Genomic DNA, 14,380 nt, shown 5'->3' with positions numbered 1-14,380 from the left:
TCATAGGTGAAGGTTTATCAGTGTTAGCAGAGACCAGTCCTGACCAATCAGAGCTTAACGGGTTAACAATAAACAGCTGCTGGACAAACTCTCAGGAAGAGACTATCAGACCTCTGCACTGTTGCACATTTGACATGTAGGATTTTACTTTTTTAAGTGTTCTGTTTTTTTTAACCAATATTTTGAGGTAAAGAACAGGTTTTAGATAAGAACTTACCAGTAAACTATTTTTTACTTTTTACTGATTTATTCTTTAAATAATTGTTGTGTATTTAGTTGATTCTTGCCTTAAAGCTGTTCCTTTATGATTTTCATTGATGATTTAATGAGAAAATCATGGTTTGGCCTTAATACTTTTATTCCAACTTCCTTCTTTTTTGAAGATTAATATAAATGACCAAAAACCTCTCAATTTAACAAATGGTGTGAATTTTTGAAAAGCATTTTATGAGGAAGGTGTTTATCCATTTGACCCCCCTGCTTACCTCCGTCTCAAGCTTATGAACCAAGTCCTGGTAGCACTTTATCGGGCTGTTGTTTGAGCGATGTCAAAAGTCACATGGCCACACAGACAGAAACAATCAATTCTTCAGCCGTTGTGCTTGCAACACTTATGACAAACAACATGAGCTGTGGTTTATGCCTCAGTCAAAACTGCCCTAACAGCCGTTTGAAATATGGGCAAATGTGCGTGCAAGTGTCCCTCACAAAAGTCTTAGATCGTAAATTGCTCAGCCTGTAGTACGATGGAGTTTTAGGGCCACCAAAAACTTTTTTAGTTGTAACTTTAAAAAACACCAACAAAAATTGTTACATTTTATTTGTTAAACTGGCCCCAAAACTCCATCGAGAATTTTACAAGACAAAAACATGTACATTTTATGACTTTAACCCTGTGCTATCTTAGATGACCCCACCCTTACTTTGACGTGTTCTCCCTACCATGACAAAGGTGGATAAAGGTGGAAAGATTTCATGTAGTCCATTGACACCAGTGAAGATCACAAATCATTGGAGAAAAAAGGTTCAGAGCACTGTCTAGTGGGTTTAGATGACCCAACCCCCAATGTTAAAGTGCCTAGGATAGCACAAGGGTTAAATATCGTAAATGTATGAGTTTAAAGTCGAAGTACACATAAAGTCCAGCAAGTTAACGCTATCAAAATAGTGACATGCGGACAGACTAGGCAAGTGAGACTCGGCCTCACCTGTCATTTCAATGAATAGGAAAAAATACATCAAGTAAATGTTATTTTCCACTGATCCGTGTAAAATATAAATTTTCAGTTGACTCGACACGTTTTCCACAGTTTCTGACGTTAAAATCGCAGAATTTGTGTGTTGAACGATCACATACGAAGCGGAAAATCTGGGTGAGGTTCTGGAGTGCTTTGCCTCATGTCTGACTGCAAGAATCAATGTTAACAGAGATGTGCGGTCAGAATGCTGCTGTAAGCGGGGGCAGACTTGAGATGACAGCTGCTTTGTAGTAGAAACAGAACAAACTAAGGACATCTTTCTCCAGCACAGCATAGACTCATTAGACTAAAGGAAAATAAGGAAGACTTTTCCAACAAATCATAGAGCTTTTTGTGGAGAAGGATCGGTGCATGGACTTAAAAAGAAGGCCAAACATGGTTTTTAATCTTTGTTTTTTAAAAATAACATGGGTAAGGGGAAAAAATGTAAGTATTTGAAAACTAAATTTTAGACCTAAAAGAATCATTTTCACAGACAGCATTTGATAACATTGAAGCCCCAGAATTTGAAGTTGGAAAAATACCAGAAATAGTTACAAAAGGTCAAAATTAAATGTGTGCTGAACACATCTATATACTTTTTTTGTTTACAGTAAATAGGAATAATTTATACACAAGAAGTCTATCCATGTCTATAAAAGAAAAATTCTCTGTAAGACAAATATCTTCTTGTATCTTATATGCTGTTACCTGCTGTTGGATGAAGGGTGAAATATTCAGTTCTTGCAATGTAAATCGGACTCCAGAGGAGTCAGTGCCTCACCAGCCATCAACCTCACCGCACATCACTGCATTAAAGTGAAGATACAGTCCAGCAAGTGAATGCCGTGTGCAACAGCAGACGACTTCTCAGGTAAGCTGAATGTTTATTGCTAACGTTACATGTGTTTTTTAGCTCCTTTCTTGGGGGGCTGCAGGATTTAGATTTGAAAAGCAACATTTAATCCATTAATCATTTATTAAACGCCTGGTAACTTTTGTTAAACACTCACTGGACAGCTTTGGCAAAAGGAAGGTGCTTCCATCACTCCCCACATCCCACCCTACTTCACCAGTGCTCTGCAAGCCGAAACTGGGGGTTATTCCAGAAAGCAGGTTATGCTAGCTCCCACGGTAAGTTTGAGGCTGAAGAAGTGTACAACCACCGCTTTCGGTTCCAAAAACAGAGGTAAGTTTCAGAGTATGCTTAGTTCCCATGGCAACTCATGCTCTGAACCTAACCTGGTCTGGAGCAGGTTTAGTTGAAGATTAGTTTGTTTTCAGAGGGGTGAAGGAGCATGGCATGTCCATTTGAAGAGCACATAGTGGACGAAGAAGCGAGGATAATACAGAGTTTTTTCCGCCGTGAGAGGGTGTTAAGACCACGTATCGATGTGTTTGGGTTTCCAAATGATCTTTAGTGGAGTGTTACCGTTTTTCTAGAGACTCCTTAATTTGTTTAACAAATCTTTTGAAGCCGTTCATATCGAACTTATCGACATATCGACACATCGGGGAACAGCGCTGAGCACCGAGAACATTTTATGCATTGCCTTTCGTTTTTTTGCGACTGGGAGTTTTCTATACAGCGTGGGTGATGCAGAACATGTGGGAAAGGCAACTGTGTGTGGGGCAGTTCGGACAGCATGTCTGGCACTCAAACGCCTCCTGGGATATTTTGTGCAGTTCCCTGGGAATAAACCACTGAGGGTCATTAAAGAGGAATTCCACAGAATAGCAGGTTTGTCAGTTAATTTTATTTGACACAGTTACACTCTGCTTTATCAATAGATCCATACTGTTTTCAGTCACAATCATTCCATTGTTTCTAATTAAATATCCTCCTATTTCAGGGTTCCCAAATGTGATAGGGCGCATGGATGGAACTCACATTCCTATTAAATCTCCTTCAGTCAATGAAGGAGAGTATGTTAAAAGGAAGTCCATGCATAGCATCAATGTGCAGGTAACAATATATGGCGGTTGTATCATAATTCCTATCATCCTTTATTCATACTGATTACTGTTCCCCACCATCTGGTTAATATGTGATGCCACCCACCTCGTCACAAACATAGAACCAAATGGCCCGGTTCTGTTCATGATGCCAGGATATGTAGAGAGTCATCATTGGGTCCCAAATTCCACCAGGGTATAAATTGCTTAACGTTCCTTCTACAATGTCATGCATTTAATGTGATGTAAATTATACGATATAACTGCCATTATAGGACATTTCAATGGCTACTTACTAGGGGACAGGGGGTATCCTTGCCTACCATTCCTGATGACCCCCTACCCTGAAACTCAGCCTGGACCAGAGGCACAATTTAACCTGGCACACAGCAGAACAAGGGCCAGGGTGGAGATGACCACAGGAATACTGAAAGCTCGATTTCAGTGCTTACGTGGTCTCAGGGTCACACCAGAGAGGCCATGTGACATTATAGCTGCATGTGCAGTACTGCACAACATTGCCACCATGAGAGGTGAGAGGGCCCCCCCACCTCTTGAAGAAGACGGCCCAGAGGATGCCCCATTTCACACTGCAGACCAAAGAGATGGCAGGGTGGTACGGGACATAATCAGCCTACATTACATCCAATAAACGAAAAAGAAAAAAACATGACTCAAAGGCTGATAGTTTTATTTCTTTATTTGCTGTAATGAAATAAAGTGACTTTATTGCTTAATCGTCCATTCAACAAATAACATATTAAATGTTCACATATGTGTCTCACCTTCAGCTGATGCTCCAGCAATTCTATTTCAAGGTCACATTTCCTTTTTTTACGCTGTAGATAGACCTTGTACAGCTCTTTGGCAGGAGACTACAAAGACAAAGTAATTCCACATGATTGGTATTTGAAGTTTGCAAGACAAACCAAATATTAACATGAGATATTGTATCTGCAGAAATGTTCTTACACTGCCAAGTTTCATGGTGGAGCTGCATTGACCCTTAACTGCATTAACATCCCCAGCAATACTCTGTGAGATTGCAATGACAATATGTATCTCGTTGAAAACATGAATTAAAAGAGTGGCGGGACATCACATACCTCGATGGGTCTAGGTCTGTCAATATCTGTCACTGCAGATGCCGTCTCTTCATTTTCATCCTCATCCTGCAGTGTAATTGTGTAAAGATGCCTGATCTACCAAACAGACAACTAAGGACCTAAGGACATTAATCAATTACAATTACGACAGACTGTGGTGATGCAGGAGGTTCCATCAATATGTATTGACCATCAGCATCTGCAGTACAATAAAACCAGTCAGATACTCTATGTACCGTATATTCTCAAGCAAACACCTAATAAAGGAGAACCAGTATACATTATACATCATATGCGGTAATATTGAATAAAATATACAATGGAAATGCATAACACATAAAAGTAATGACTGAAATATGCGTTCTAAATGTGTTTGTTAAATGATGAGTGTATATTTGATGTATTCAACACTGATGCACAGTAAAATCATCAATTCGTCATGACTTATAATGTGAAATACCTACATTTGACTAAGTCACTTATGTTTGTGGCCACGTCCTATGAGGTGCCCCCTGGAATCCCATCCACGACTGGTCGCCTTTTATTGAGGGACAGTGCCAGCTCCTCAGCTGGGGTGAGGGAAGGTAGAGGTGGACCCCCGCCTGTTGGACGGGCCTCAGCCTTCTTTCTATTGGCTACATAACCACATTACATGGAACATTGTGTTTCATGACAATTCCTCTGTGTTGGTATCTTGATATTAATATTTTACCTTGTTGGAGAATGTTCTTGTGCTTCATCTTGACTTGGGTCAAGGTCCTCTTCGTTTTGGATGTATTACAGCTGATAACAGAGGAACCACAAATCATTCATTAGTCTTAGATATATATGTAAACTGCTTCTCATCTCCCCATAAGCAGTTTGCATCGCTATGACTATGGAAATAAGATACTCAGGCGTTCACTCTCAGTTATTTTTTGCCAAGCAGCCATTCGGTCTCTCGCTGATGCTGCGGTATTACTTTTCCTGGTGATGATAGGCTTAAATGCCTCATAAGCCAACATCAAAATCTCCAACTCCATCTCGCTGAAGTGTAACGCTCTCTTTTTTTCTCCACTCGTTTCCATGGTGACTCGTGAAATCTGCGATCCATAGAGAATGTGTTATGTACCTGCCGTGTCGGCGCATTAACCCAGGGTTACCAAGTCGAGCGTAATTACGCTAACTCATGTCTGTTGTTTTGGAACCGACATACCCAGAGTAAGCAAATTCAGGCGGATTTCAGCCAGAGTTCAGGGTTAAAGTCAGGGTAGTTTAAACATGCTTTCTGGAATACGCCCCTGGTTCGTACTAGGTAACGCATGCCTCTCATGTCAAAGGATATGTTGCTGCAATATATTTATTTTATTACTGTGACAAATAAATTAAAAAAAATAAAGTGGCTCAACAGAGGCTGAGCTATTTCCTAGTAAGTGAATGACTGACAGTTCTGAAGAGAGTTGGACGGAACTGTCTCGAGAGCAAGCAGATGGCTAGATCCAAGTGCAGCAGGTTTATTAGCTCAGCTAAAAGTCAACAAAGCTAAATCAGGGACAGGAAAGGGGTCAATTATAGGCATGAGATCTTCCAAAGAGAAGGAGATAGTCAAGATCCTGGTGAGAGTTTGGGCAGGGGGCAGGCAAACAGAGTCAGAGAAACAGGGTCAGAGGACAGAAGATCAGATCTGAATATAACGCTCGGTAATGAAGGCAGAGTGGCAGAAAACAATACCTTGCACTGAGCTTCACTCAGTGCAGAGCATAAGTAAGCTGTGGTTGATGAATGAAATAAGGGTCAGGTGTGCGGCTTCCAGGAAGTGTGTGCTGGGGTTGCTGGGACTTGTATTATGGCTAAATTCTGGGGACGGCTCCCGCCGGTGACCAAAGAGGAAGACAAAGTCATGACTTCTGACAGGAACAGTATAGCGTCTGTGTCCTCTTAGCGTGATGCAGAATTTCAGAGCCACTTAACAGTTATGCATAATCAGCACATTTATTCATAACAGAAACATTCCAGAGAATGTTTCTCGGAAACTGCGCAGCTCAGCCGCAGCGCCAGTCTCATCGCTGTCATCAGATTAGTGTAAAACACAGTACCGTTTATGAACAGACACTGAAACATACATTCTAACTTTGCCGTAACACATTGAGTAAGAGTGCAGGTTCAAATTCCAATTTTGACAAGATTGTGTCTGTGGGCAAGACACTTGATTTGATTTGATTTGATTTGAAATAGTTTATTTCAAGCAATCAAATAAGAATAATACACAAAAACAATACAACAATCAGTTATACATTCATACAATGACGTATCAAACTTAGGATAATTAGACATAAAATTAAATATTGCTTGAAAGGGAGTGGAAGGAAGCAAATTTATATAATACCACCCTGTTCTATCGTGACAAGTTTATTTCATGATTTATCGTTATCCAGTTCCTAGCTTTTATCAGACAGAATTAACAATCCTTAGGTATCAATAAAGCATATGACAAAGATGAATTACTTAAATTATTATGTAAAAAATAACTATTTTAGAAATCAACATGGCAAATGCAGATCATTTATCCAAAATATATGCAGATTATGTTACTTATAAAAACAATGTATATGATTAAAAAAAAATAACACTATATCGGTAAAATAGACATAACACTATTTAAAAAATCTTCATAGCAAAAATTGATCATGAACCCATATTTCTTTCAAAGCGTCTGAAAAAGACTGCCGGTAAATTTATTGCTGTTTTAAACAAACAAGCACATACAGTATTCATATTAACAATAAAATAAATAAGTCGACAAACCCCCCCTTCACTACTCGACACATGCCTGGAAAGCCTCAACGCTGAATGTCACTACACTAGCAAATAAACCTGCTCTCAGCCTCAACACTGCAGCTTTCTCATTAAATTTTGAATTCACAAGCCTGTTGTCTGCTGTTTTGGTACCATAAAAGTTGTGACTATAAACTATGAAAAAGAGGTCATCAAGCTCTCAAAAGTTCTATTAAAATAGTCTTTTAATCTATTCTATAAGCATTCCCCGGTGGTGTTTTTATTATGATTATGCCTCTTTTAAAAAATATTAAAAACCTGTCGTTTTCTAGGACATAGTTTCTGCAGAGCGGCAGGAGTTTTATAGTTGAGGGAGGGACTATCGGCTCGAAGTAAGTCTTCCCTCATTTCCAAACAGCCCTTTGTTTATGCTCTCTCCTGCTAGCCTACAGCCACTTACAACCCATTAGCAGTTCAACAAAAATGGTGAAGAACATCAGAGCTATCCAGACGTACAGTTTTGAGCCAGAGGTCAGACGAGGAAACCAAAGACGTCCACATATCTATTTGTCTGAAAGTGGATGCATCAGAATGGAGCGGAGCTGGAAGCTTTTGGCCCGCCCTGCACATGTTTTTACATCACAATATCCTTTTATCCAAATGGCAGTTTTTTCATTTGCTTTTATTCACAACAATTTAATAAAGAAATACTCTTCATACATGTCCGCCATCGTGAGAAAAATACCACAAGAACATATGAAAAACAATTTTCACCAGAGTAGGTTTTTAAACTTACATGTTTTTGGGGTGTTCTCTGTAGTTTTTTATAATGGTGTTTTTATGTTTGCCAAAAAAGAGCTATTTAATCATCAAAATGCTCTTGTCAAGGCTTAAAGAAAAAAGGCAAAGGCTTTCAAAATAGATGATGCAGCATTTGTTTGTATATCCCTGCCAGGAAAAGGTTTTAATCCGTCAACTTTATGGTCTATTTCAGTGTTTTTCAACCTTTATTGAGCCACGGCACACTTTAACCTTGACAAAAATCCCGCGGCACACCAAAAGAAAGCATCCAAAAAAAAAAAAAAAGAAGAAATTCATGGTCTGTATTGATCGACAGCGCCCCCCCCCCCCCCCCCCTCCGAAATCTCACGTGGATTTTTGTGATAATTGTAGTGGAAAAAGCAGGACGTTGCGGCTGTTTTTTCTAAGAGCTGAAATAAAAGTTAAATTAGAAAATGTAGAAACTGTTTGTTGTTGTGGTTTAAAGACGTTTCACAAGGTCGACTCATTATGCGCTGTCCCTTTAAGCCAATGCATCATGGGAGATGTAGTGTGAAAACGTCCGAAAAGGGGCAGAAAGACTAGCGTCTCTGAGCTTCATAGTTTTGTTCACTTGTTCCACGGTCTGACACCGGACTCTGTGGAAAGCTACACCGCTAAAGACGAGCTTTAGCTGGTATTTTTGTTAGAACTGAGCGACTTTATCAGCAAAATTAAGAACAAGGAAGTGAACAGATTAACACAGAAGCACTTCTGATTGGTCAGACTGATGATATGTGATTAAGCCTTCAAGAAAGATTGGCGGAGACAGTTAAAGGGGCGGGACTTTTCCGCAAACTGTTATAGCTGCAGGTAAATCGCTGTTCCGTCATAATTATCAAAATGTCTTTAATAGAATTAAATAAACACAAAGAAAAAGTAATTTTAAGATCTTTTATATTCCTAATTACTCAGTGTTTTATCAGGGCCTGTTTGGATGAACAAAGAGCTGATCTCCTGGAGATGGAAAATGTTGTTAGAGCAGTTAATGAGGGCAATTTCCCACGGCACACTTTACCATCTCCCACGGCACACTAGTGTGCCGCGGCACACTGGTTGAAAAACACTGGTCTATTTAATGTATCTAAAATTGTATTTAACGACCTGATTTAATTTGTTACAGTTTGACACAGTCTGGGGAAATGGGAAGCCACATTCTTTAAAAGAAAAAAAACAGTTCTGGGGTCAGAACTAGTGTATGACTTCAGTTGGTGGTTATGATGGCAGACTTAATCACAAGTCTATCTGTTGAGCTAACAGATGGACAAACATGGGAAACAGTACATCTTTATTTTCCTGCTTTTATTCAATATACACCTTTTTCCACAACATAAAACACAAATTCGTACTACATTTGATTTTAATTAATTACTTTTTACATCTCTGATTAGCATACTTCTTTTCTTATGAACCATTACTGCAAAAACACTTGTGATAATTAGATAAGGCACAGTTGTTAGCGCTCTTGCCCCACAGCAAAAAGGGCCTGGTTTAAATCCCAGCAGACGGGACGGTTTAAATGTTCTCTTCATGTACGCATGGGTTCTCCTATAGTCAAAGAAAATACTTCATAGATATTGGTGAGGTGTGAATGTGTGAGTAATTGTGTAGCCCTGTGAAAGACTGGCGACATGTCCAAAGTGTACCTTGACTTTGCCCAACAGGACAGGCTCCAGCAACCCTTTGACCCTGAAAGGGATAAAGCAGATTAGGAAGATGAATAAATGGATGGATGAACATGAAAGTCTTCTAAATAAAATAAATCCAGCTTTCGGTTCATTTAGGGATTTGTTTCAACTTTTTGTGAACATGCAGACCTAAAATTAAAGCTTCATGTGGTTTTACTGATATAATCATTTTTTTATGCTTTCAGTCTCAAAGAAGTTCCTCTGCTTCTGAATTATAGGCTTAATATATTTTTTCTCGGTATTACTTTCAACAGAAAAATTAAAGTGACTATCATATAGCCATAATCTGGTTTTGGTCGATATTTATTCACTTACACTTAATCAACCAGGAATTGAGATGTAAAAAAAATATATTTTTATGAAGAAAAAAGTCAAATAAATATACATTTAGTAAAGAAACAGAATATGAGGAAATAATCAAGGTGGTTTAATCTGATATCTCAAAATTCAATAGTTGGCATTTTCAAATAATATCACTCATCTTATTTCCATAAGTATATATATATATATATTTGTAAACAGAAAACCCAAATGATGAACCCTGGTTTCACGGACGGAAGGTACCGCAAACCAGCATGAGCTAAACCGGTTCCTTTAATGATCAGTCTTATAATGTGTGTTTATTTTTGAAATGGTTACAAATAATTAAGAAAGTAATATATTTGCCAGATAAACCTCTGTGATTAGTAAAACTGACCAAACTTGACTTCTCGAAAAGGTGTTTAAAAGTTCAACAAACTGGCACTCAAAGATAAAAAAAAAATCCACAATATATGAATACAATCGAGACTAGTGTAAAACAAAAAAGAAACAAGAAAAAAAAATCTACCTGCAGCAAAGTTAAGCTAATTTGTTGACAACTGTTTTCAGAAAGAAAATGAGCAAAAATAAAAAACAAACGATAAAAATATACTGCTTTTAACTTCTTTAAAATTATATTTATATGTGTAATCTTTGTAACAGTGCAGAGGTCTGATAGTCTCTTCCTGAGAGTTTGTCTCAAGCAGCTGTCTGTCGTTAACCCGTTAAGCTCTGATTGGTCAGGACTGGTCTCTGCTAACATTGATAAACCTTCACCTATGAGCCTTTCTGCACTGTGGCCTTCATGATGGAGACAGCAAGGTCTTTTCTGGGGTAGGACAGGCCTTGCTTCAGAAATGTATACTCAAAACAATTGTAGTTTACACATGACTCTTGATTCTTTCAGATTTTCCCTTTTTGTTCTGCTGGTTGTTCCATCATGTGGTTTTCCAGCCAAAGGTGATCATTTCCTTTTGCTGACACATCAACATAGATGTTGTGTTTGATCTTCTTCAGAACTTGTGCTTTTTCTGCTTTCAGGCTCCAAATCCACAGATCATGGCAGCGGTGACCAAAAAGCAGCAACTAACTTTGCTTCCCACAGAGGAGCTCAGATGAGCCGCTCTGCTCCTGTGCATTACAGCTCTCATTCAAGCGGCGTCTCTCAGCCAGTTCCAGTGTTTGTGCAGAATCCTGGTGTCCCTCAGTTTGTTCCCATGGTTCCATCAGGCAGCAGCTTGAGCTCTGCTGTTGCAGGATACCCTGTGGCTGTTCAGACAGGATCTACTGTTCCTGTGTTTTCCAGTGTTCCTGCAGCAGGAGTCTCTGAGGCAGTTCAGGTCCCTGTGCAGGCTCCTGGTTTCTCCCAGTTTGTTCAGACGGGCCCAGCAATGGTTGGCTCTGCTTCCCCTGTGTTTGTGCTGCATGAAGGAGCTGGTTCCACACAGCCAGGACCTGCTCAAGCTGCTCTGCCAGGTGACTCCTCTAAAAAGCTGCTTCGAATGAAGTTCTCCATGAATCCTCCCCTCTTTAACAAGTGTCTTGTTTGTCCAGAAACTCAGTGGGCTGTTGCTCCTCCATCTTTCTCTGAGCAAGCAGCAGCTGATGCCCAGGCTGTGGGCTCCAGTGACTTCCTGCCACCAGTCCCTGCCCCTCCAGCTGGCCCTGTCCTCCAGTCTGGAGAGACTTCCAATATTGTGAAGGAAGCTGAACTTGGCAACTACCAGCAGCAGACGGAAGAGTTTGGTTACCCGGCTGAGGCGGCGCAGCCTGGAGCTGCTTTCACCAGCGTGCTTGTTCCAGGCCAAGGACTTGGTGGCTTCTGGGGTTCTCCTTATCCTGGCTTTGACTACAGGCTCCTGTATGGTCTGTACCCTCCTGGCACCTACACTACCTTCAGCCAGAACCATGAGAAGGGCAAAGACTACTACCAATCCGTCCACTACTTGAAGGAGCATGTTTCTGAGGACCAAGGTCCTCAACAACAGCAGCAGCAGCAGCTTCAGCAGAAGGTCTTCCATGGTCATCCCCAGAGATCTTGAGGTTCAACTTGCTACTATGTTGCAGCATATTCAGCTTTCTTGCAGGTCAAGGTTCAAGTGCTTTATCTCAACCCTGAGATCTTCAAGTGTTTTACCTGCCTATGTGTAATAATAAACTGGTTAATCCACTGAAATGTTTTTTTTTTCCCCATTACTACGAAATTAAGTGCTCCTTTGTTGGTAAAATGTTAATGCCAAACTTATAAATTTGGCAGACAATCAAAAGTTAAAGGAGGTCCCCATTTATGCCTAGCACTATGTATTTCTGTAGACTTTTTACTGTTAAACGGGGTTCTGCTGTATGAACACCTGTGGGCACGGATAAATTGAACATGAAGATATTCATTTTATCTCAACCCCTTGGGGTTGAAGCCAAAAATACCCAGGTGTGCAAAAAGTAGGACTGCAGTATGCGTTGGCTCGGCTACAGGGGACGCCAAACCAAAGGTGGGAAAATTTCACAGCATTTTTTTTTTTGTAAATATTTGCATATGATCAGCAACGGAAGACCAACTGTGCGCTGCTCCTCCCAGTCTTGTACAGAACGCGGTCCAGCATAAGTAAAGAACTTGCTGGAGCACGCTGTCACGGAGACATTTGGCAGCGCGCTAAAGATGTCTCTGTAGCACAGTCTCAAACTTTCAGTTGAACTTGCCCTAAATGTCAAGTGGAGAACATTCATGTCATGGCAGCACCTTAGACCCTCAATTCTAAATATTTTTTAGGCAGAATGCACTGCCTGAAAATTAAAGCACAGGTACTTTCGTTTCGAAAGTCCAATATTCCTTGGTTCTACATATTAGGTGATGGAATAGCTGCACTAGCCACAACACCTGACCAGGAAATCTTAAAGCCTTTTGATAGCCAAATGGCACATTGCCACAGAGGTCCAGTGTTCTACCACTTCAGGAGAGGACCCCCCCCTCCCTATTATAGGGGTAACAAGTAGCCGTGTTTACATGGCCAAAAGTAATCGGAATGAACGCCTGATCGGAAAAAAAGTGTCATGTAAACACGCCGTTCGGAATACTCTGCCCCGATCAGACTCGTTCGGATCAGAATTTCTTTCCGATCGAGATAGGTGGGTTATACCAATCGTTTATCCGATCGTGGACCATGTAAACGGTCATTCCGATCGTGTGTCACTACTGCTCTGGTTTACGTCACGCATAGATGGTGTTTCGCTGTGAGAAAGCTTTGGAGCGCATACGGGACCGACCAGCTGCTCTGCGGACGCCCCGTGAGAAGCGCCACTCCGCTCTCGCCCCTCTTTCACCACTCACGAGGTAGATGCGGGGAAGGGGCGCTTCGTGCCCCCCCGACGCTCACTCGGTCCACTGGCACCCGAGTGAGCAGAACAGCTGGATTAATAACTTTGTGTCTGAAGGGGGGGAGGATGCTTTTTTACGTGTGCGTTTTGTTATGTGTGGGAGAATTCAGACTGCGAACCGTCCCGCTGCTCTGTACGGTGGCCCAGAAGGGTCACAACACAACACATTAACTTTATACACAACACATTAACTTTACACACAACACATTAACTTTACACACAGCACATTAACTCACAACACAACACATTAACTCACAACACAACACAATAACTCACAACACATTAACTTACCTCACAACACTTTAACTCACAACAGAAGTAAAGCTGCAATGGAAGTGCTTTTATTTTTTTTTATTTGAGCAAAAAAAAAATGCATATTTTCAGCTGTTTTAAGGTCGGTTCAGCGGGTTTTTTCCCACTCATGAATATATAATAGCGGCCTACGTTAGGCCGTGTGGCTTTTGGAGTTCTACTGAAGCTCCGTGAACGGCAGAGCTTAATGGACCGGGCTCTGGACCTGTTGTTGGGGGAGTGCAACGCCCCGCCTCTTAGAAATTGTGTTCATTAAAGCCTGACAGTGCGATCTCTCCACATTTGTCGTGTCAAGTGTTGGGGACCGCTTGCGTGCGTGTGTGAGAGGAAGAGGGAGGGGAAGAAAGGAGAGGAGGTTGTGCGGGGACTGGGAGGGTGTCTGGGTGGGTGGGGGCTGAAGAACAGAGAGTAGCGGAGCACGTGCAGCGACAGAGAGGGGTGTGAGTGCAGCGCGAGGAGTGTGCGTTAACATTGTGTAGCTTCTCTTGTAGAAGAAACATGCTCCCTCCACAGCTCACTGTGACGTTAATTTCAGAATAAAAGCACTTCCATTGCAGCTTTACTTCCGTTGTGAGTTAATGTGTTGTGTTGTGAGTTAATGTGTTGTGTTGTGAGTTAATGTGTTGTGTTGTGAGTTAATGTGTTGTGTTGTGAGTTATTGTGTTGTGTTGTGAGTTATTGTGTTGTGTTGTGAGTTAATGTGTTGTGTTGTGAGTTAATGTGTTGTGTTGTGAGTTATTGTGTTGCGTTGTGAGTTAATGTGTTGCGTTGTGAGTTAATGTAAAGTAACCATCGACAACAGACTGAGCTGGAAGAGCAACAGCACTGCTGTGTA

The 14,380-nt window shown here is 40.9% G+C and overlaps 1 protein-coding gene across 1 annotated transcript; it reads left to right on the top strand.

Annotated features, from left to right (window-relative positions):
* The first annotated feature begins 10,645 nt into the window (after positions 1–10,645).
* On the top strand, positions 10,646–12,037 carry LOC101171517. Its single transcript, XM_020709299.2, has 4 exons — positions 10,646–10,695; positions 10,769–10,821; positions 10,903–11,337; positions 11,416–12,037. Exons 1-4 carry the CDS (start codon positions 10,667–10,669, stop codon positions 11,901–11,903), a joined length of 1,005 nt encoding a protein of 334 aa, XP_020564958.2. The 5' UTR covers positions 10,646–10,666; the 3' UTR covers positions 11,904–12,037.
* Positions 12,038–14,380: the final 2,343 nt, after the last annotated feature.

The sequence above is a fragment of the Oryzias latipes genome, chromosome 15 (assembly GCF_002234675.1).
Source record: "Oryzias latipes chromosome 15, ASM223467v1".
NCBI classification, from domain to species: Eukaryota; Metazoa; Chordata; class Actinopteri; order Beloniformes; family Adrianichthyidae; genus Oryzias; species Oryzias latipes.
This window is presented reverse-complemented; position numbering and strand designations above follow the sequence as displayed.

What these genes read in the sequence shown, in the direction of transcription:
- LOC101171517 (XM_020709299.2), top strand. Translation starts at nt 10,667, where the DNA reads ATGATGGAGACAGCAAGGTCTTTTCTGGG. An exon ending in ACAGCAAGGTCTTTTCTGGG is followed by an intron (nt 10,696 to 10,768) that starts GTAGGACAGGCC and finishes TGATTCTTTCAG; the next exon opens with ATTTTCCCTTTTTGTTCTGC. An exon ending in TGCTCAAGCTGCTCTGCCAG is followed by an intron (nt 11,338 to 11,415) that starts GTGACTCCTCTA and finishes TTGTTTGTCCAG; the next exon opens with AAACTCAGTGGGCTGTTGCT.